Source organism: Lynx rufus, unplaced genomic scaffold (genome assembly GCF_022079265.1).
Source record: "Lynx rufus isolate CCGP_SWC_20201006 ecotype Redwood Valley unplaced genomic scaffold, mLynRuf1.p SCAF_6, whole genome shotgun sequence".
NCBI classification, from domain to species: domain Eukaryota; kingdom Metazoa; phylum Chordata; class Mammalia; order Carnivora; family Felidae; genus Lynx; species Lynx rufus.
The window spans coordinates 20,406,236-20,430,110 of record NW_025814878.1 but is presented as its reverse complement, the minus strand read 5'-3'; the positions used below and the strand labels follow the sequence as shown (position 1 = coordinate 20,430,110).

Genomic DNA, 23,875 nt, shown 5'->3' with positions numbered 1-23,875 from the left:
ATTTTCATCAGAAACTATGGGAGGTTAGATTACAGAATATAGAACCTATAAAAGGCTGAGAGAAAGAAAGAGAAGAAAAACAGGGAAATCTTGCCAATCCAGAATTTTATATCCAATAACCATAACCTTCAAAAATAAAAACAAAATAAAGACATTTTTAAAGATTAAAGATAAATACATAAGAGAATTAATTGCCAGCACACTTCTATGGCAAGAAATAGTAAAGGAAGGTTTTCAAGCTGAAGGGAATGATGGCAGACATAAAGTTGAAGCTTCAGAAAGAATAAAAAATGTCCAAAATTTAAATATATGAGTAAGTAAAAAACAATTTTTACCTTTAATTTTTATGTTATTTTATTTATGATTATTATTTTTAATGTTTCTTTCTTTTGGGAGAGAGCAGGGGCAGGGAAGGGGCAGAGAGAGAGAGAGGGAGAGAGAAGATCCCAAGCAGCCACCATGCTCAGCACTGAGCCCAACGTGGAGCTTGATCTCACAACCATGAGATCATGACCAGAGCCGAAATCAAGAGTTGGACATTGAATGGGCTGAGCCCCCCGGGCGCCCCTTTGCCTTTAATTTTTAAAAAAATGCATATGAGGGGCGCCTGGGTGGCGCAGTCGGTTAAGCGTCCGACTTCACCCAGGTCACGATCTCGCGGTACGTGAGTTCGAGCCCCCGTCGGGCTCTGGGCTGATGGCTCAGAGCCTGGAGCCTGTTTCCGATTCTGTGTCTCCCTCTCTCTCTGCCCCCCCCCCCCCCGTTCATGCTCTGTCTCTCTCTGTCCCAAAAATAAATAAACGTTGAAAAAAAAATTTAAAAAACGCATATGATCATTTAAAATAAAAATGATAATAGTACCTCATGGGCTTTTTCAATGTATGTGAATGCAATACACATAACAATTATAGTTTGAAGGTGGGGGGCAGTAAATGGACCAATTTAGGTTGCAGTGTTTCTACACCTTATGTGAAAAGATAACAGTGTTAACTCCAGGTAGGCTGTGGAAAGTTAAGAATGTATAAGTAATCATGGAGCAACCACTGAAAATACAAAGAAGTATAACTGAAAATCCAAGAGGTAAATTAGAACGGGATTTTATTAAAAATATTCGAATAATCCAAAGGAAAGCAGGAAAAGAACAGAGGACCCTAAAGCAGAGATGACAAATAGTAAATAAATAATAAAATAGTAAAAGTATATCCAACCACATGACCAATTACATTGTATGTTAATGGACTGGTACTCTAAAAGTGAGGTATTGTAAGAATGAAAATAAGTAAGGTCCAGCTATATACTGTCTACAAGAGGCTCACTTTAAATACAAAGGTACAGGCTTAGAAACAAGCATGGAAAGAGATATACCATGCAAACAGTAAGAGAAAACTGGAGGAGCTATGTCAACATCAGATAATATAGACATCAAGATAACAATTATTACCAAAGGACATCTCATAATGATAAAACAGTCAATTTATCAAGGAGACATAATCATAGATGTGAGGGGCACCTGAATGGCTCAGTCGGTTAAGCGCTCTACTTTGGCTCAGGTCATGATCTCACAGTTTGCGAGTTTGAGCCCAGCATCAGGCTCTGTGCTGACAGCTCAGAGCCTGGAGCCTGCTTTGGATTCTGTGTCTCCCTCTCTCTCTGCCTTCCCCCACTCATGCTTTGTCTGTCTTTCTCTCTCCAAAATAAGTAAACATTAAAAATTTTTTTTAATAAAAAACAATCATAAATGTGCATACACATCATATGAATACTTCAAAAACATGAAGCAAACATTTACATAATTAAAAAGATAAGTAGACAATTCCACAATTATACTAGGAGATTTCCTCAGCAGTTGATAGAACAACTAGACAAAAATTCAATAAAGACAAATGCTCCAGAGCTAATTGTTGCCTGTGCAACATTACACCGTGGGCAACTGATTAGGATTGCCAAGTCTCAGTTTATTCACCAATAAAATGGAGGTGTTAACCCTTGTTAAGGTTATTCTGAAAATTAGATAAAATGACCTATGTAAGGCACTTAGCACAAGTCCTGGCATAATAATGATATTTCATTGTCCGCAACTGGAAGCTGTTAGTGAGGGCGTGGACCCTGTAGGTACAGGGTCTTTGCCACTTCCATCATTCTGTCTTTGAATGCTACCCAAAGAGCCCAAGCCACCCCATTTCATTCTTTAAATATCTTTGTTGATATATCTTTCTTTCCACTGTATCTGATTTAATTTTTATCTCCTTACAATGCAACACTACTGAAAGCCAGACTTAGGTAAACGCAGGGTGCTATTGACTTGAATATGTATCTTGAGTTGAGAATGATGCTCCCATCCCCAGGCTGCCATGTACCCCGCGTTTCCGATTGTCCCTAGTGCAGTGATTGAAGAGATGCCAGGAGTCCTTCTCCTACACCTTGTGATTTGAGAGTTATAGTTCATCACACTGGCCTTCCATTTCCCAGATATCAAAAAACCATCTGGAATGTGCAGAGCCATATTCCTTCCCAACTCTGTTGTGCAAACACGGCAGTGATCTTAATCTCTCTGCTTCTTAAAGTATCTCCTTTTAAACACATGTGACAATAACTATCTCACAGGAATACTGATGTCTAATTAATTATTTTTTGTCAAAAGCTTTAAGATCTTCAGCTGGAAAGGAGACTATGGACGCATGCGGTATTATCTTGGAGAGTGCTGCATCTTGCTTTGTTGAATGAAACTAGTGTCTGTGTGTAATCAAATTAGGCACACTGCTAGAGGCTTGCGCTGTAATTAAGGAAACCCATGCAGCCTGAATGAAGTGATCAGTCTATTATTTTTAGATTGAATCATTAAGTCTGAAGAGTGTCCGTGTTTTTTCAAGTAGCTTCTGTTTTCAGTGGACTATTGACATTCTGGCTCTCAATCTTGCTTTATGGGGTCAGTTAGTTTTTGCCCATTTTTCTCATGTCATGCAGATTTCATTACAACACAAAACTCTGATTTTTGAAAATTTGTATTTTCAAGTGTAGTACTAAGGTCTGCCTTGAAAAAAATAAAATAATACAGACTCAAGGTAAGAAAAAGGTAAGCGGGGATGCCACACGTTTTACTGAGAGCCTGTTCTGTGCCAGGGCCTGTGTAGCACTCTCAGTACATGACCTCACTTAATTTTCCCCCCGCCACCCAGTGACGTTGGTAGGATCCCCGTTTTAGGGCTGAGGAAACAGGCTTGGGGAGGTAAAATGATTTATTGAAAGTCAGAAACTTGCACTCTTGCCGTGAGTAGCAGAAGGCTGTGTCTGTGCAGCATGCAAGCGTGTTATTCAGACAGGTGGTAGTACACACCTTCAGCGTCTTGTTGTGTCTCTGCAACTCCCGGCATAGACTCTCCAGTTTGCTTCGAGCGAGGATGGCTCTGCTGTGTTCCCCTTGCAACTGGTCCTTTTCTTTTTGCATTTGTACCTGTTTCTTTTGTAGGAGCTTTAACTTCTTTTGCTCAGTGCGATGTTCATCCAGCTAGACGTGAGGGGTACAGACATGAAAAACAAAATGGCGGGGATCACTTTTGAGTGGATCGAAAAGACGCAGAAGAGGAAGTACCTAAAGACCCCTCTGTGGTTGTTGGAAACATTTTTTGCTGTCATCACTGCCCCCTGCAGTCAAATAAACTTCACAAATGGGACTTTGCAATACTTGTAGATACGGCTTTTAGACCATGTCAGTGATAGGTTTTTCCTTATCATTATGGTTATAATGATCTCTTTTTGCTCTGATCTTCTTTTTGGTGGTCTAGAAATAGTTTTCTTTCTCTTGATTCTATCCAGTGATTTGAGTCGATATAGAAAGGCATATCTTGGAATCTGTAAGCTGCCAGAATCCATGATAATGCCTTGTGTTGGGGCAATGGTCAACAGTGTGTCTGCTCAGCTTATATTTTGTTCTCAGAATTCTTTCTCAAAACAAGCTTGTAGCAACTATCTTTTTAAAAAATAAAAAAGGATAAAACAGTCTCCTTGTAAATGGAAGGTGAAGTCTGGGTGTCGTGAAAAAGGGTGAGAAGAGAAAGTACCTATCGACTATCTACGATTGGCGATTTTCCACCAGTTTCAGAAGTAGCCACTGCACAGCGTGAAGGGCAAGTATCTGTAACATGCCCTGCCCTCCAACCACCCCCACCCTCCATGCTTATGGCTAGTAAATCAGGACACTGGCTTTTGCCAACCACAGCTGGGGTCTCTTCTCACCCTCCTCCAACAGCTACCACGAAGTATTAGGGATGGCATGGAGAATGATACCCATGTTCCACTGGACTTTCCATCTTGGGATGCTAAAGTTCTGGGATAGGGTTGCAAGATAAAATGTAGGACACCCAGTTAAATTTGAATTTCAAACAAATAAATTAAATTAAATAAACTTAACTGGGTGTTCTGTATTCTTTTTTGCCAAATTTGGCAACATTTTAATGGAATTCTAGTTCTGGTGGGAGGAGTTTGGGGATCTACCAACGGAGCCACCAGAGCCTAGCATGTTCCAGGCATTTCGATCTCAGACTGACAATCAGTGAGACTGTATGCAAAGGGCAGCCCTTTGTCCAGAGCCCTTCCTTTGCTGGGCTCGGTTCCCTGCCTGTCTGAATGGTGCTTAATCCAAGTAGGTGCTTGTCCTGGTTAGGACCTTGTGGGCTCAAGAGGAGGAAAAGCCCTGGGGAGTGACCCCAGGTGTTCCTAGAGCCTTGAAGAGCCTGATGCAAGTGATTACATACATGACATGAGCCCTCATTTGTACCTCAGTTTCCCTGTCTTGAAAAAGCATTTGTTCTTTCTGAACTAGCTGAACAGGACTGTTGCACTTTTTTCAGTTCACATCTTATTTTACTCCCTTCCTCCCTCCCTCCTGCCATGCTAAAATGACCATTGCCAGATCAAGCTGGGGATATCCACACAAGATATTCTGTCTTCACATTTATGGGCAATTTTTATTTATTAGTGAGGATTAGAATCGGGAAAAACTAGACCTGTATTACTGTAAATAAACATCGATTGAAATTGATATTCTTCTTGAGGTTCAATTGGAAAATCATTGATATTTTATTATATGTTTCTCATGCAAGCCTCCTGTTAGGAGATGAGGTCTTTTCATTTTGCACCACGGTTATATTTGTGCTTATATTTGCATTTTAAATGACCTATTATCTCTTGCTGAAATTTATATTGTTATTATTGTTATCGCCACTATGATTTAGTCTTTATCTTTTGAAGATTAAATCATATAATTATTTAATTATTTAATATAATTATATTAAATCATAAGGGTTTCTCAGCCTTAGCACTTAGACATACTGGGCAGCATAATTTTTTTGTGGTGGGGGGGGCATCTTGGACATTGTAGGCTGTTTAGCAGTATCCTTGTCCCCAACCTATTGGAAGCAAGTAGCACCCCCCAATCGTGTCACCCAGAATATCTCCAGAAAGATTTACTCTTGGCCCATGGTGAACACAACTGCCCTTGACTGGGGAACACTGCCCAATATGGATTTATCTGAGCATCAGGAGGAAGATACCCTACGTGTGTTTCATAAGTTGGAAGAAAGGACTTGCTCGCTTATCAACCATGTCTTGTCCTCCAAGGTCATACACATTTGACATTTAGCTCGGTCTATCTTGCTTTGCTCTAAATAAAAATGCTTAACTTTCTGACACTTTTTAAAAGAGTGTGGCTAATTTTGTTTAAGTGCTTCCGACTTGTGAACACATATATGGTTTCTTAATGAACAGAAGCAAACGTATTGCAGCTGAGTCAACTTCAGTCAAATACTTGCTGGCTTAGTGATTTAATAATGCACTTAGACACAGCTGTTCTGTACAATTGTAACAGGCCGAATGGATTTTCATCTGCTATTTTTCTTATCTTCTTGTTTATTACTAAGTTAAAAAATAAAATTAATGCCAATTACCAAATCACTATAGTGTTAGTGATTTGTTGTAACTACATTAAAACTGAGGAAACTTAGAAAAAATACTTCTCCTAGGTCATTTCCTCATTTAGTCATGAGGTATCTTTATTTATTAATGAAAAGAGTAGTAGATTATATTACAGGATTCAGAATCTGTAAGGGTGAGTTAGCTAGAGAGGCTGTTTGATTCACAGCTTTGAATTTGATGATTTATTCTATGTTAACACCTACACATCAGACATCTCCTATATATATATTTTTTTAATATATGAAATTTATTGTCAAATTGGTTTCCATACAACACCCAGTGCTCGTCCCAAAAGATGCCCTCTTCAATACCCATCACCTTCCCTCCCCTCCCCTCCCTACCACCCCCCATCAACCCTCAGTTTGTTCTCAAAACATCTTCTATATTAATACCCAAATCAGTGAGCAATGAAATAGGTTTTAGTCTCCAGGTAAAAGATTGAAATTATTCAAAATTTTTCCTTTCTGAAAAGGAAATGTAATGGGTTTGGGGCCAATTTTCTCCTATTCATTTTTTCTAGAATGATCTTCTGGGTTTTAACGTTTATATCGTGTCCTATTACAGGACAGGACATAAATGCCAAGGTAGAGTAAGTAAGGCTTGAATTGAGTAGGCTGTCTGGAAAGAGAACCTCCGTGAGGTGACTCTTGACTAGGAGAGTGAGTAGGTGGAGGGAGATCCCATGGTGAACAGCCCTGGCTCCGGAAGAAAAAATCTTGGACTGACGGGCGAAGTGATTTACTGCTGTGGGCTGCGGCACTGAACATGGCTTCCTGTGTGAGGCGAGAATGCTGCTCAATCCAGCCAAGTATGGAGCATAGCACTAGAAACTAAACAAGAACGGCCTTGGTAGGAGGAGGTAAATTGAAGGGGCAAAGTGAGAAAAACGATGTGGAAAATACTGAAAAGAGCAAGGATGGACAGGTCAGAATGGGGGCCTTACTTTTGGGAAAAGTATTTTTGAAACCTAACTTACTTTATGGCATCGAAATTGTTCATAGAAGGTTAATAGCTAATGTTAAATAAGTTGCAATAAAAACAAGTTGATGCAATGATGCCTGCTTCATAAATTTCTACCATTCTTTCGGAAAGTAATATGACCGTTAAAAAAGCCCAACAACAAACAAAAGGCATTCATGCTATTTGATGCAATAATCCCAATTCTGGAACTTTTCCCAAAGATCATAAAATGAAGAAGGAACACATATGAAGGGTGTTCACTGCCGCGATATTTGGTAAAGCAAACAGTGGAAGGAATCTAATGTCCCCAAATTAGGGAACCGGTAGATAATGGCTACTTAATGGAAAATAGCATAGCTTGTTACAAAATATAATTATAAAGACTCTAAACGACATGGGAAAATGTTCTATGAGACAAAAAAAAAAAAAAAAAAGAACAAGAACAACAACAACAAAAAACAAAACCCCCCCCAAAAAGCCCAAGAAAAAAACCCAGCCAGATTCCAAAGCATAAGTACCTTATAGTAATTATTATAAAATTATCTCTGCCTATGTAGCAAAACTGGGAAGGAAGAGGGATAAATCCAAGTTTGTGTTTAAGGGTTAGGGGATTAGAGATATTTCTGTGTGTATTCAGTATTTCTTATATCATCATGATGTGGGGTTTATGTGATTATAAGCCAGTTAAAAAGTATTGGCAGAGATAAACAACCAGGCAGTCCCTCAGGGCCTCAGAATTCCTCTGGGTCTACTGCAGGATAGTTCAGCACAGAGAACGCGTCAAGGTGAAAGGAAGAAAAGGAAGGATGGGAATCACGGGACAAAGTCCAAGTGAAAAAGAAAGACAAGTCACTTGTTAAACTCCACTCCATCAATAGGGATAAGACAAGGAGTTTGGAGGCCCCTTTTTTTAAAACAAAGCACACACGCAAAAAAAAAAAAACAACAAAAAAGACAAAAACAAAAAAAAACACCAACACCAACAAAATCATGAAAACAACACAGACACATAAAAACCCAAAATCAAGAAAAGAGAATTACGTCCAGGGTCTCAGAAGGGCCCATACCAGGGAGAGGCTCTGAATCCAGCTGCTTTAGTGGTAAAGGTCCATCTACCTTCAACCTGCCGCCTGGAGGAACTGTTTTGCTGTGTGTGGACTTAGTTTCATTCTCCTGTGACAGCTTGTCCAACAGGAATAATGAAACTTTTTTTTTCTTTTAAGGAAAGCAAGCAGGAATGAAGGAGAAGCACGTTGGCTAGCCCCACTTGAGAGGATGTCACATCCCAGCCGCGGGTTCCATAAGGGAGTGACCATGCAGGAGTGGTGTTTCCCTGAACCCGCCTCTTTTTCCCAAGTGGCCCCATTATAGGAGTACTGGTGGGGGGACCAGGCACTTCCCGGATTCTCTGATGTCTGTGGGTGGCTTCCCTGCCTTCCAATGGCCCTCTCTTATCCAGAGGGAGCCTGCACGAGGAGGTCTTAGAACTGGGCGCAAAGTAATCCACATCAGACACTTTGCCACAGTGGGGGCAGGGAGAAGAATGTAGATCAAAGAGAATGAATGAATGGTTGAACGAATGAATGAATGAATGAATGGTTGATTGGATGAATGAATGAGTGAGTGCACAAATAAAGTTTTCAAGACCAAATGAGAATGTGTCCCAAATTGAGGGTAACTCATCCCTCTGCCTTCCTGAGGGGGCCCCTCAAAACACGTAGGAACAAGAACTGAACAAAAGTTTGCCCTTATGTGGAGTATATTTCTGTTATATTACAAAGCCAAAAGAACTTCAAAATATCCACAGCTTTCAATTATCTATAATTCTTTCTTCCACCCCCCAAGTTATACATATAATTGAAGGCAGAGTAGACTCCAACTCTATCCTCTTTCTTTCTTTCTTTTTTAATGTTTATTTATTTTTGATACAGAGAGAGCATGTGGGGGGGGGGGAGGGGGAGAGAGAGGGAGACACAGAATCTGAAGCAGACTCCAGGCTCTGAGCTGTCAGCACAGAGCCCAACATGGGGCTTGAACCCCTGAACTGTGAGATCATGACCTGAGCCAAAGTCAGCCACTTAACTGACTGAGCCACCCAGGCATCCCTGTCCTCTTTTTTTATTTTGCTGTTTGCCCTCAGTTTTTGTTTCTTTTTCCTTTAAAAAAAAAAAATTCTGCTTTTCCAGATCCCCGCTCTGGCGTATGTGAGATAGCCAGCTATGGTCTATAGTGAGGTACAGGAAAAGCGAACGGCCTTCTTTTCTCAGCTCTAACCGGAGCCTGAATCTTTCTGACAAAAAGAGCTAATCAGAGATCTTACCAATTCAGCATACTTCTTGAATAAAAAGTCAAATTTTTCTTCAGGTGTTTGCAGCTTGGTCAGTGTTTGCATGAGCAGGTTGCCTTCTTTGCCTTGAAAGAAAACAAAAAGCCATACAGACATTTAAAAAAATAAGGGCTTTAAATATTTTGAAAATATTCAAAAGAATAAAAAACACTGACTTTATATGTGAATAAATCACCCATTTCCCTGCATTGGCTAATTTTAAAAAAAAGAAGCAAAACCACCAATCGAAATTTCTGACTACCACCAAACTGCCGGCCTGGAGATGTGCAGTTTTAGAATTCCAGCCCAAAGCACGGAAATTTGACAGTTCAGTAGGCCACTTCTTTCTTTGTTTTGTTTTTGTTCCTTCAGTCCCTCTCTTCTCTCTTTTTTGGGGGAACCAATTCTCTTGTTTTTGTGCAGGAATGCTTTCCGCGAGGTTTGGGTGGGAGTGTTCTGATCATGCTTCCTACGTAGCAGAGAATAAGAGTCAAGATCAACCTAGAAGGAAAAGCGAGCCAAGACACGGCAGAGGACCTTCTCCACAGGCCTCTTTGTGTCGCTGTGACAACGGGATCCGCCTTCCTGGGCCTTCCTTTCCGCCACCCAGGTCTTCATCTTTGTTGGCGGTCTCCTTTTCTGGTCCCCGTGGAAGTTCATGCTACATTTGAAGACTCATCTCTTCACGATTATCTGCCTGTGAACCTCAGCTTCTCCTCTTTCCTCGTTGTTCTTCCTTTTGTCTTCTTCAGCCCAACCTCCCACTTGCCTTTCTGTGGGCCTGGAAATCTGGTTTTCAAGTCGCCATTGGGCTGAGTGTTGGTGGGGAGGAGTGGGACCCTGAGCTCTGCAGGTACCACTGATTATATCTTTTCAAACAGTCTGGTCAAGGTGGAACAGAGTGATAAGTCGGTCTAGTCACGATAGGAAGGTCAAGACACACAGTAGAGGTCATGGTTCCTGATGTAAGTCTATGTAAGAATATTAACAGCTCTGACAACCTTACCCCAAGAACGGGCATTTCCCTTTTGCTGGAATATCTGCTTTTATCCCGGAGAGGCGTATGAATCATGGAATTAGGCTTGCCAGATGAAATACAGGACGTGGGACGTGATTGTACTGAAGAATTTTGCATTGTTTACCGAAATTCAAATTTCCCTTGGCCTCCTGTATTTTTATTTGCTGAATCTGGTAACTCTAATGGCATCAAAGAATTTTAGGTCTAGAAGGACTTTAGAGAGCATCCAGCCAACTGGTTCAATTTTGTAGATTAAAAATCGAAGCCCCAGAGAAGCCCAAAGTTACATAATTGGTACTGGCAGAGCCAAGGCTTGAGTCCAAGGGTTGTCTGCTTGCTCTAAATCACTCCCTTCCCATGTGGAATTTTGATGCCAGGAAACCCAGAGAAATAATAAGAAACTTCTTCTTAAAAAACATGACCTCATTCCTAACAGCTGGTTTTGTCCATCTTTGCCCAGTGAGTCGGTTCAGATTAGAGATGTGGCTTAAGACAGGGGAGAGGGTGGGTGTGAGAGGGGCCCCGCCAGCTCTCCGATTATGGGCTGCGGCCTAGCGTGCTGCGTTTACCCTGGTCATCACTGCCGCCCTGCCCCCACTGCGCCTGTGCTTTGAGTTATTTCTCTAGCCGCAGGGACGGACGTGCCTTGGTCAGGACATCCCTTCACCCTTGCCTTCAGTCTGTGGAAGGGGCCCCCGTGAAGCCTCTGTCATCTGTTAGAGGAAAGAGATTGCTGAAGATCAGATTTGGCCCAGGACGCTGCACGGGTCTGTTCTGTGGCCAGTGCTCAGGAAGGGTTGGTAACAACGGAACAAAGCCAAGCCAAGGCGTGCACACTAGTGCCACGTAAATTAAACGATCAGTGCCCTAAAGACAACTTCGTGCTGGACCCGAGGACAGATGGGTCTTCCTCTCCCCTGGGACATTTACTGTATGCCTAGGATCACCCCTCAGTAAGGGTACCGACGTGTAAAACCATTGCGTGTCTCATCTGGGGGAGATGGGGACATTTTCGTCTTCACATGAAGTATCTTCTTTCCTTCTTATTTTCTTTAACTGCGAGAAGAGGGTTTTTGTCTTGTTTTGTTTCGGTCCCGTTGAGGTTTCTAATATTCGGTTCTAATATTCTGTTATTTTGCGTAGAAGGTTAACATTCATGGGGCGCCTGGGTGGCTCAGTGGGTTAAGCGCCTGACTTTGGCTCATGTCATGATCTCACCGTTCATGAGTTCGAGCCCGGCACTGGGCACTCTGCTGTCTCAGCGCAGAGCCCGCTTCAGAGCCTCTCATTCTCTCTCTCTCTCTCTCTCTCTCTGTCTCTCTCCTGTGTGTGCTCTCTCTCAAAAATAAACACTTAGAAAGTTAACATTCGCAAGCAACAGTCTATCCTTCCCAAATGATTTCTCCCTTTAACGACGACAACCAAATCCAGGAAAGTGGAGACAAGCATGTGCAGAATTAATAAACTCGTGACACCAGAGAGCTTAGTTTGTAAACTTGCATCGGTTTTGCCGGACTAGAATGCTGTGGGGGATTACCGTGGCAGGGAGGGATAGACACAAAGATTGCTCCGCTTCTCATAAAGGCTGTAATTACAGTTCCACAGAAATGGGGTCATTTGGTGATAGTGTCAGACCCAAGAGACAAACTGACTTTTTCCAGTTTACTGGGAGGGAATGACTGCCTTTCCCCCCAGTGTGTCATTCCAAAGCACTGGGATTGTGAGATTCGTCATAAAGAAAGCAAGGGACAGACCTGAGTCCCCATTCGAGCTGGGGACGGCATGTGAAGGGCATTCGGCCACCCCTCCACAAAGTACGCATTTAGTAGTCGGTCCCCAGGAAGGTAGGACCGCCTCAGCAACAAGAACGGGTGTGTTGCACCTGTGGCACGGTTGTAGACCGAGGGAGTATTGTAATATGAAGACGTGATTCTTACATCAAAGACATTAAAACACTTAAGACAATGAAGTCAGCTATATAAATATGACCTGGGATTTTTCTTAAACTTCCAGCATAGCGATAACCATTTAAACTAAATTTACACAGATTTTTTTTTTTTAATTTTTTTTTCAACATTTATTTATTTTTGGGACAGAGAGAGACAGAGCATGAACGGGGGAGGGGCAGAGAGAGAGGGAGACACAGAATGGGAAACAGGCTCCAGGCTCTGAGCCATCAGCCCAGAGCCCGACGCGGGGCTCGAACTCACGGACCGCGAGATCGTGACCTGGCTGAAGTCGGACGCTTAACCGACTGCGCCACCCAGGCGCCCCTACACAGATTTTTTTAAGTTTATTTATATTCAGAGAGACAGAGACAGTGTGAGTGGGGAGGGGTGGAGAGAGAGAGAGAGAGAGAGAGAGAGAGAGAGAGAATCCCAAACAGGCTCTGTGCTGCCAGCACAGGGCTCAATGTGGAACCTGAACTCATGAACCATGAGATGGTGACGTGAGCCGAAACCAAGAATCAGACGCTTAACCGACTGAGCCACCCAGGCGCCCTCTAAATTCACGCAGATTTGATGCGTGTCTAAAACCTTGTTCTTTCTCTTCCAAAATTATCTTTTAGAAATTGGGGGCTAAAATTTCATCTTGGTTACACACATGTGCCTTTCTCCCCCCTCCCTAATTTCCATGTGTTGTGGCAGAAGCTTAAAGCTGGAAAAAGATCATGAATATTGTGTTTCAGTGTTAGACCCAGATTCGTATTTTTTTTTCTAATGTTTATTTATTTTTGAGAGAGAGAGACAGACAGACAGACAGAGGGCAAGTGGGGGAGGGGCAAAGAGAGAGCGAGACATAAAATCTGAGGCAGTCTCCAGACTCCCAGCTGTCAGCACAGAGCCTGACACGGGGCTCAAACTTCTGGACCGCGAGATCATGACTTGAACCAAAGTCGGACACTTAACTGACTGAGCTGCCCAGGTGCTCCCCCCCAACCCCAGATTCATACTTTAATGTTAATTTTGTCTCCTAACAAAATTTAAAAATAGTGAGTATGGTAAAAATAATTCCTGAGCATCTATAGATATCTTGTAAGAAAACGAGATTTGCATATGTAGACAAAAAGGATAATGTAGTCACACTGGACTAAGGATAAGGTCTAGAACCTGAGTTCTAGAACTCACCCTGCCATTGAGAAGTTGAGTAACTTTTTACAGACTTACAGACAGTTGAGACTGTCTGTTTTACAGACTTACAGACAGTTGAGACTTTTTACAGAGTCTTAACCTCTCTGGGCCTAAATTTCCCTGTCTATAAAATTAGTAAGTTGACTAAATGGGTTCTGAGTTTAGGACTTAGGATTTGTTGATTCCATGACTAGAGTAGTTTTAACCATTTTTAGCTTAATTTAGATAACAACAAAAATAGCAATGTTTGGATGGTATATTTGTCTTTCCAAAATATTTTTGTCCACTTTAAAAATTTATCAAGATTCTCTTATCCTTCATTATCTCCTCTCATAGTCTGGTTTTGTTTGTTGTGCTTGGTTTTAATGACCTAAAGGCTTTGAAAATACTACCTGCCCTGTATTTTCTTGTTACATTGTTTTTATTTGGCCAACATTTCATCTCTCTTGTGTTTTTAGTCACCTTGTTGTATGTGTTTGGAACTTCGGCCTCTTATTCAGTTGGGGAGTGGAACTGGACTTCTTTCTTTCTTTCTTTTTAAGTTTATTTATTGTAAGAGAGAGAGACAGAGTGAGCAAGCATGAGTGGGGGAGAGGCAGAGAGAGCGGGAGAGAGAGAATCTCAAGCTGACAGCGCAGAGCCCAACGCAGGGCTGGATCCCACTAACCGTGAGATCATGACTTGAGCCGAAATCAAGAGTCAGAAGCTTAAATGACTGAGCCACCCAGGGGCCCCTGGACCTGGACCTCTTATTAGATCAGGCGGTGATATGTTTAAACTGTTAGCGATTTCTTGGCTGTAACTATAAAGAAAACTTTCTTAAAAGGAAAAACCTTTAAGAGTCTAATAACAAGGAGGTTACTCAAGGGAAAACAAAACAAAACCTTATAATGAAAGAAAAATACCAGAAAGAGCAGGAAAAAATGAATGCATCTATTCCTAATTCTGATCAAGAGAGAATACTAATCATTTTGCTCAAATTGTATTTTTCTATCCTATTCTACCCACTTCTCTAAACCCCTCTCTCCTTTTAGGACCTGGCCCGAGATCTAGCGTTCCTGTGAATCTACTCATGAACCTTTCACTCTTTGCTGATTCCTCTTTCCCCTGAATTCCTCTGGTCTCCTACCATTTCTTCCAAAATAAATAAATAAATAAATAAATAAATAAATAAATAAATTACCATTTGTATCAAGGCAAAAGTTTATTCCTCTTTCACAGTGAAACTAGAAATCAAGCTAAAATGGATGAAACACATCTTCTGGGAAAGTGCTCATTCTAAGGAAGAGTAAGTGACTTTCTAAAGACATTTCAGCCTCCATTGTCCTAGTCAAGGTCCTTAGATGATAGAACTGAAAGTCTACCTGTAACTAAAGATGAAACCCATTCACTGAGCTCTAATAAATGCTCCTCAACCAGTACCCCATTTAGTTTTTGTGTATCTTCAGTCCTGCAATATTAGTGACTTCAATTCTGCTCCCTTGCTTTCTTTGTGACTAATCTCACAGTCGCATCAACTAGTTGAGTAACCTCTTTTGCAGACTCTTAAACTCTCTAAGCTTCAATTTCCCTGTCTATAAAATTAGTGGGTTGACCAGATGTATTCTGAGCTCAGACTGGACCTGTGGATCAGCTTTGTTTTCCTCCTAGGCTTACACTTCAAACCTATGCTTTCCTACTCAATCAGTTATCTACCTAAATATCAGAATGGACATTATATTCTGTCATTGTTTTGTGCTTATTACTATGTGGTGCTTGTGCAACCCACGTCCTGTTGGCAGACAAGTGATTATTAAGACACATGTGAGTCTGGAGGATGGGGTGGGGGAGGCAAGGGGGAATACTTAGATGCTGACAGGGCGTGCCATGGTGCTGTCTAATGTTTTATATGTTCTTGTTTCTTTCAGTTCAAATGCCAAGGAGAAAGTGACTCTACCAACTAAAGAGATTTAAAAATGTTTCCCCAACTGCTTTGGTGCATAGTGTGTTGCTTGTGAGGGGGTATGCAGTCTCTAAAGGAAAAACAAGTCCTAGATACTTGGGTTGTAGAGACATTTCCCAAATATTCAAAGTGTTTGGGAAAGAAGGGTCTCTTTGGTCCAATAAATCTAGGAAATGTTGTAAACTATGCCCATCACTATTGGACATTTTCATTGTTGTATACATTAAAGGTCAGAAAATTCTGGCAGTAATGAAACTTTAGCTTTGTTGAAATCTGAAATGTCCCAAAATATATACTATGGGAAAAATTTGGGTTAGAGAGCCAGAACATTTCATCACGTCAAAATACCAACAAAACAAAAATTATCTGAGAAGCATGCAATAATTAGAGAGTCATCTTCGATTAAGCACCTAAGCAAAGTCTAAGGATATCTTTTCAGGTACTGGTCAAATGAGTTACTAAAATTCTATAAAAGTCCAAATAGATTCTAACGAAGACCATAGTCAACACTTCACTTTTTTTTTTTTTTTTGTCTCCAAGAGGGTGGAAGAAGCACTTTCTAAAGCATCAGAATCATTGTTTCCACAATCTGTTTGTATCAAAATTACCCAGGGTGCTTTGGTTCCACTCCATTCCTACAAATTCTGAATTTCTGTGCTCAGGAATAGCATTTTTTATAAATTCAGTATTCAATTCTAATGCACAATGAAGTTTAAGAACCACTGGTGTAGATGATAGTACAGAGCCATTTAATTGATAAACAGCTAATAAGCCTGCTAACGCTACATGCAGATGGCTGAAATAATGTTTAAAATGGTGGTTACAATGGGAGCTTGGGTGGCTCAGTTGGTTGAGCATCAGACTCTGGATTTGGGCTCAGGGCATGAGCTCACGGTTCATGAAATGGAGCCCCTCAATGGGCTCTGTGCTGACAGTGCAGAGCCTGCTTGGGATCTCTCTCTCTCTCTTTCTCTCTCTCTCTCTCTCTCTGCCCCTTCCCCACTTTTATTCACTCTCTCAAAATAAACTTAAAAAAAAAATACATCGGTGGTTACCTATTTCAATTAGCCTAAAAATTTTTTTTTTTAACATCATAACGTAGCTGAAACACTAGTGGTTAGAAGAACGTACTGATGGTGTTCAGGGGAATGGCATGGAAGGGTCAGCGTTTATACACGTGCGGTTAAGAGTGGACACGAGTGGGCACCCTGCTTCACAAACATTGGTTCTGACCACAGGCTCAGTTGAAATCTGGGAACTTTGTAGATAGTGGGAGGATTAGAATTGTGGAATTTTTTTCTTTAAAATGGTTTTGATTGTTTGGTAATTAAATGGTTAATATGGATTTTGAAATAACTCCTGGAAGACAGAGAAGAAACCACAATTGGTCTTCTTTGACTTTACTCCTATTTTCTTCATATCCTCTCAATACAACACAGACACATTCCTCTATAGAAGTTGTTTTAGAGTGAGAAAGCAAAAGAACTTTCCTGGGTAGGAACACTTGAAATCATTCACCTCTGAGATGTGACTTTGTGTCGTCTTATGGGAAGTTACACAGGGACTAATCCAAAAGGGACTTTCCTGAGATGGCTTGGATAGATAAGGAAAAGCAGTGTTTGAACGCAGAGCAACTTTATTCTCTTTCCCAAAGATCCAAAAACACTTGAGGGATTCCAATCTTGCACTTTGGAACTGGGTAGATATTTTCAAGGTATTATTTGGGTTATTTTATTCTTTATGCTGGGTGGGCCAAGTGCGCCATTTGAATGTGTCTTTCAGCCCTTCTTGAAATCATTGCCAGCAGTGGGTTTAAAGCATCATAGTCATATCCCACGCATTGGCATATTTGGGGGGTTATAGATAGCTCGTTATTGGAGTCTGAACCCCGCACTGACTCCAGCGCCCATGAGTTTTCACTTTGCCACGTTATCTTCCAGAAATGAATAAGACATTACAGCTTCTCCTGATAGATTCTCTACCTTCCTTGGGAAGCAGGTATATAAACAAATGATTGCTTCAGAAGATTGAGTGGAGGAGTAAGAAAGGTGATGCCAACTCTACCTGGGCATGTCAGGGAAGGTACCATATAAGAGGTGGTATTTGTGGTGTCACAGTGGAATTCACCAAGGAAGACAGGCAGGGGGGCTATCCTGGGTATAGTAACATGCTTCTACCAGTAGCTAAAAGCTTAACCCTTTCGTTCTTTTTTCACAGCCATTTCTGGTATAAAATCCCTCCCAACAACTTTCCTGTGCCTGTTCTTAGCACTTCTTCTATATAACAATTAGATTAAATGTCTGTTTTTCTCTCCATACCTCCAGCTCCTTAACCAAAGGTCCATAATGACTTATTTATCTTTGTGTACCTAACGCAGTACCTCATAAGGATTAGGCATTCATAAATATTTGCTGAATCAATAAGCGAATGAGAGTAAACATGTTTTCTGCAATGTTTGACATTCTATAATTGATTGATTTCTAAAGAGTTTTGTTAATAAAAAATATTTCACGTAGTAATAGAACGTACTAAGTGATCTAATTGGTGATCATTTCATGTACAAACCATCTCTATATTTATATTTTGTTTAAATCCAGATTCCACTAGCTTTGCTTTCAACAATTTCTCTTTCATTCATTTACTCACTCATTCCTCCTTGTAACAAGTATTTACTGAGTACCTAGCATGTGCCACCCACTATCTTAGATGCTAGGCATCCAATGGCATCTGAATATACACACAATCCCTGTTCTTGATCGAAAAAAGCTAGCCGGGAAGACATGCATTAACCACATAATGGCAAAAAGGAAATGCACACTCTCAAATGCTGCTAAATGCTAGGAAGGAAAGATACATGGTACAATCGAAATAGAAAACAAGAAGACCTTATGTAGGGTTGGGCTAAGAAAATGCCATTTGGATTGTAAGCTAAATACTAAGTTAAGTGCCCAAAGGGCTGAATGGGTAAGGATTTCTAGGTAGAGGAAATAGGATGTATGTGGGCTTTGTGGGGGATGGAGCGCATGGTGTGTTCAAACAAAGGAAAGAGAAGATCAGAATGATTGGCAATTAGGCAGTACTCATTGTGGTGCTGATAGGGGCAGAGAGTTCAGAAAAGGGGTGTTGTGGGCAAGAGTGATGGGAGATAAAGCTGGGAAGACTGGTTAGGGTTAGACCATTAGGGCCTGAAAGACCATGTTAAGAATTTTGGTTTTGCCCTAAGAGCAGTGGGAAGCCATTGGAGAGAGAGGGTAGGTGAGTAACATGTTGAAAAGTTTGCTTTAGCTCTTTTGCGGGGAAGTGGCTAAACACAATTATAGCAAGGGAAGTTTAAGGAGACCCTGAAGGAAGCTATTACAGTAATAGCCAAAAATGAGATGTGGCTTTTAGTAAAGGTTGGAGGAAGTGTCCCTTTTTAGGAATACCTCAAAGAAAAGTCATGCATGCATTAGAACACAACTACTTGCCTAATCCTTTCAGGATTTTCTTTTCCAATTTTTGCTCTTTATTACTGACAGGCTCTTTGGCTGTGGCTGGCTCTCCAGAAGCTGTGGGTTCTCTCTCGGTCTCTTCAGTGGCCTCATCACAGTCCCCGTCCTCATGGTCGGGTGGTTCTGTGTTCTCAGGCTGCTCCTTTGCTTTGGTGGGACCCTCTTTTTCAGTAGCAGACCCATATGTATTGATGATGTCTTCCAGTTGTCGGTTCAGCTCCTCAGAGATATCATGAGCTCCCTGTTCAGACTGCATACCTGCCTTCCCCTCTGGTGCTTGGAGTAGGGTTGAGGAATCCTTCTCATCTTGCTTCTCCAGACCATTTTGAGTGGGTAATGAATTGTCCCCTGGAGGTGTTGATTGGGGTTCCCCCGAGAGCTGTACAGACTGATTCATCTCCATACTGGGAGCAGTATCTAGTGGTAAGCATAGTCAGGTTTTATGTAGTTAATACAGTTACATGTAAAATGTAAGGGTATCCCCACAAGGGCACCTACTGATTACAGTTTCTAACATAGAATGAATGTACTTTGACAAGACATCGATATTGCAGTTAGTTAAGGTAGAAACAGTGGGGAGCCATTTTTCCAAAGTGGGTCATACTACTAGCATATTTTTGGTTTTGGTCTTTAAGTTCCAGAAGAAATTCCTATTATTGACACTAATGGAGTAATTCAAGATATTGTTTTTCAGGTTGTATTTGTCATGTTGCTTAAGCCAATTTGTACTACCTCTCTCTGACATTACTCTGTACAGCCTTACAATCATTGGAAGGACATGAATGTCTACATTAAAAATGTTTAAAGTGGTGTTATTTTTTCAAAGTTAAGACATTTAATACAAGAGCCACTGAACTTACTAAAATCATTCATAACAATTGTAGTCCTAAACTCTGTTTTAACCCATAAGTGAAGAGTTGATAAATATGAGTACATGATGTAAATGAATTATTATACTGCATACAGGAAATACTTTCTGGCTTTTCTGGTATTTTCCTTTTCCCAGATGAGCAACACGTAATTATCCATCAGGAAGACACTTTTTCTGAGGTTCAAACTAGCTTCATTTCTGGAATAAGATGGAGAATGAAGGAGGGTATAAATTAACCAACAGACTAATATGGGACCATGGTGATGGTCATGATAACAATTTCTTGAATTTCTATAACACTTTTTTGTTCCAATGTAAAAACAGGCTTTCTTTTAGAAAAAAAAAAAAAACAGATTGCAAATCTTTTCTCTCAGTCAAGAAGCTCTAGGATAACTTCATAATTTTTAGGAAATAGCAATGTTCCCAATATTATTGGGAAATAATCGACATATAATAGGGGCTGTTTGGAAATAGGTGCTGAAGTACAAGTTGAGTCAAGAATTCCAGGATTTCTGGATATCACCGTTTCTAGGTCACAGTGGAATTGACTTAGGCCTTTAAGTTACGGTGCATTTTATTTGTCAATGGTATTTAATGGTGATGCTGCTAATTCTTAGCATAAAAATATGACAGGCTCCTCCTAGGGCATAGGTTCTGCTGTGGTGGGGGGATGAGAGCAAAAACAAAAGCATACTCTTCCATGCCTTGCACAGCTTCCTCCTCTTGTTCTCAGGGAAGGGCAGGTCAAGTGCTTGAGCACCAACAAGCAGGAAAAATTCAACCTACAGTCATTGTCACCTACTTATGGCCCTCATCAAGTACTCCTTAATTTCGAAAGAAACACTTTTTTCTCGTATCCACTTTAATTCACCAACTTGATTATCAAATGATACAGTAAACAGCCTTAATGTTTCCATCACCGGCATTTTTTTGTGTCCTGACCCCTACTTGTTGGGCACACTCATCTATATATAACTCCTGCCTCCCCGAAACTCCAAGAAAGACACACAGCGCCCGCTGTCCAGCCAGAAGTTATTTTAAGCTCTTCTAAAAGTAGCCGTGGCATCTGGCACTTCTTTGAAAATCAAGGGAAGCGAATCCTTTTTAAATCAAAACTAAAAGCAGTAAACATTTACTGGCTTAAATACGTATGTGAGTTTTAACGTGTTAGGGAGGCTTCTTGGGATGAAATAAAATCTAAAGTAAACCCAACTTCAAAGCAATGAATTTAAAACTGTTCACAGGAGTTTTAATACAGTTAGTCTAAATGCAAAAGTTTGGTTGTATTTGATTTATTCTTCATTCCTCAGAGGCCACAGTCATTGATGTTTTTAATATTAATTCCATGGATATCCCTTAAACTCATCTCCCACATTTACTTTAAAACAGAATTGACTGAGTCATTGTAAACCACGAGACAACTCAATTCCTAAAAGTAGCCTCAGGATAAATCAACAAGAAGGGGGAGAAAAAAACAAATTCAAGAAACTCTGCTACTTTTAAATTGTCCCTTTCACTATGAATAACTTGACAGCAAGAAATTATTTCTAAATTTTATCTTCTTAATAAACTTTATTGCCTCGTTTTCTTTATTTTTTTCTCCTCTAAGAATTTTTCACTTGTATTGGTAGTCCAGCCAATTATCACACGCATCCCTTTCTGAGCAACACATTTCAATTATAAATAAAACAATGGAAAGTTCTTCCACAGTTCACTGGCAGTCTCAAAGTTGCAAGTTTTGAACACCACAAACCGCACCCTCCAGCTTCTCACAGGGCTTGGGGGGAGCGTTTGTCGCACTTACCAGAAGGCAAGGAGCTAAGCAGAAAGAGAAGAGGCAAAAGGCAGCAAAAAGCTAGTGAGAGGAGCCCCGACAGCAGGAGACAGGCAGGCAGGCGGCTGTGTTCTTGAAAGGGAGAGAGAAACCACACACACACACACACACACACACACACCCCACAGGCACAGCAGGAGAGCAGCGAGGGGGTGGGGAGGGAAAGGAACAGCGTGTGACACAGCAAGAGAGAAATACACCCAAGTTTCAGTGGCTGCCTCCTGGGCAAACGTCTTGAGAAAAGAGAAGCAGCTGGTATATCTTATCAAACTCTCTGTGTTTTGTCCTTAAAAAAATTTAACTCTCACTAGATGCTCCTCTGTTAGAGCGATTTTTCACCCGTGTTCTTTCGGGCAGAGATCAGTTTTTCTTACTTCTGGGTTTATCTCCAGTGTGGTCTATGAATCATCTTATTTTTTTTTCCTTCTTATGCTAGTCTAATTAGTGTCAGATTTCTTATGGGAATCATGGCGGGGGGGGGCGGACAATGGCATAACAAAAAGGAGGTGGTAGAACTCCTTAAATCCTGATGTCATTGGTTGGTTTGTAAAATTTGAAATAAAAATCGAAGTGGTGTCCTGGAGCTGGGTTTAGTGGCATCTTCACGTACACAGTAATTGGCGTGGCCTCACATCCCACGTCTTACTGACGTCACTGCCTTCACATCTATTTTAGGTAAACCCTATGGGGAGGCAGTCACTTTTTCTTTTTGAGTTGGAGACTTTTCCACTGCTGCTTTCCCAAGTTTTTCCACCCTTCTTAGGTCTTCAACTTGCTCCATAACCCTCCTCAGAGAAAGAACCTTCTGCCTCTTTCTCTTGACTTACAACCATGCCCTTTATTTTCTGTTTCTGGAGAACGTGTTCCTCCATTAGAGTTTCTGTTCTGGGACTGGGTGGGCATAATGACACCTGCCGTGGTATGCAGAATAGTGCCACCAGAAAGATGTCCACATCCTAATCCCAGAAACTCTGTGAATTCGTTACTTTGCAATGAAAGAGACTTTGCAGGTGTGATTAAATTAAGGATCTTGAGATGGGGGAATTATCCAGAATTATCTGGGTGGGCCAATGTAATCACAAGGGTCCTTATAACAAAAGAAAGAAGCAGGAGGGTCAGTGTCAGAAAAAGACACCAAAAGAGGTCATAGTGCTGTGGGGCCACAAACCAAGGGATTTGGGAAGCTTCTCGAAGCTGGGGAAGGCAAAGAAATGGATTGTTCTCTAGATCCTCCAGAAGGAATGCAATTCTGCAGACACCTGATTTTAGCTTAGTAAAATTCATTGGGGAGTCCTGACCTCCAGAACTATAAAATAATAAATTTGTATTGTTTCAGTGCTATCAGATTCATGGTAAATTGTTACCTTAGTAAAGGAAAACTAAAATATCCTGCCCCCAAACATTTTCTCACCCCCTTCTCTGAGTTCGGGGGAGGAGGCATAAGTTATATATTAGATGAGTGTTCCCAACAAATAGGGGTCAGGATAAAGAAATTACAATAATGAAGACAATAAGCTGTTTACTGCATCATTTGATGATAAGGTTGGTAAATTAAAATGGGTGGGAGAAAAAAAGTACCTCTTTCTAAATTAATGTGTTCTTGGTGAGGACCTAGAACTGGGCGGCATACCATACTGGATTGCATTAAACTGACCCAGTTAGAATTCTCAGTGAGTATAAACAGTAAGTCAGTGCTTCTCAAATTTAAGTAATGTACATATTTTTTAACAGAATTTTTAATAATGAAATTAATTTAAAGGAAAAAAAAGAACTCACCGTGATTGCACTAAGTTACTGTATTATCATTTGTACCAGTATGTAATAATATAAAAATACATATAAACATCTGCTGCTTATAATTATTATATGGTACCAATTTTTAGAACATCATTTAAAGAACCTTATGAGATGAACAAGTGTAATTCAAATGAAAATATTACTTTTATGTGGCAGATGGTATTTTGCTGAACCCAAATTGCCACTTGCAACACAAATATGGTACTGCCTGCTGGTCCTATTGAGTTCATGACACTCTTGTACAATGTGCCTGAAGAAATGACTCAATTTCTTCAACACTTGGTCCATTCAAATTATTACATAAGGGGGCACCTGGGTGGCGCAGTCGGTTAAGCGTCCGACTTCAGCCAGGTCACGATCTCGCGGTCCGTGAGTTCGAGCCCCGCGTCGGGCTCTGGGCTGATGGCTCAGAGCCTGGAGCCTGTTTCCGATTCTGTGTCTCCCTCTCTCTCTGCCCCTCCCCCGTTCATGCTCTGTCTCTCTCTGTCCCAGAAATAAATAAACGTTGAAAAAAAAAAAAAACAAATTATTACAT

General features: G+C 40.9%; 1 protein-coding gene across 1 annotated transcript in view; it reads right to left on the bottom strand.

The window, feature by feature from the left end:
• TXLNB (taxilin beta) overlaps positions 1 to 19,263 on the bottom strand; it is a 49,466-nt gene extending 30,203 nt beyond the window's left edge. The window contains exons 1-3 of the mRNA XM_047101719.1: positions 18,815 to 19,263; positions 9,251 to 9,342; positions 3,335 to 3,505 (exon numbers count right to left, since the gene is read on the bottom strand). Of these exons, the coding sequence (XP_046957675.1) occupies positions 3,335 to 3,505; positions 9,251 to 9,342; positions 18,815 to 19,241 (690 nt within the window). The 5' untranslated portion in view covers positions 19,242 to 19,263. The remainder of the gene's footprint in view (positions 1 to 3,334; positions 3,506 to 9,250; positions 9,343 to 18,814) is intronic.
• Positions 19,264 to 23,875: the final 4,612 nt, after the last annotated feature.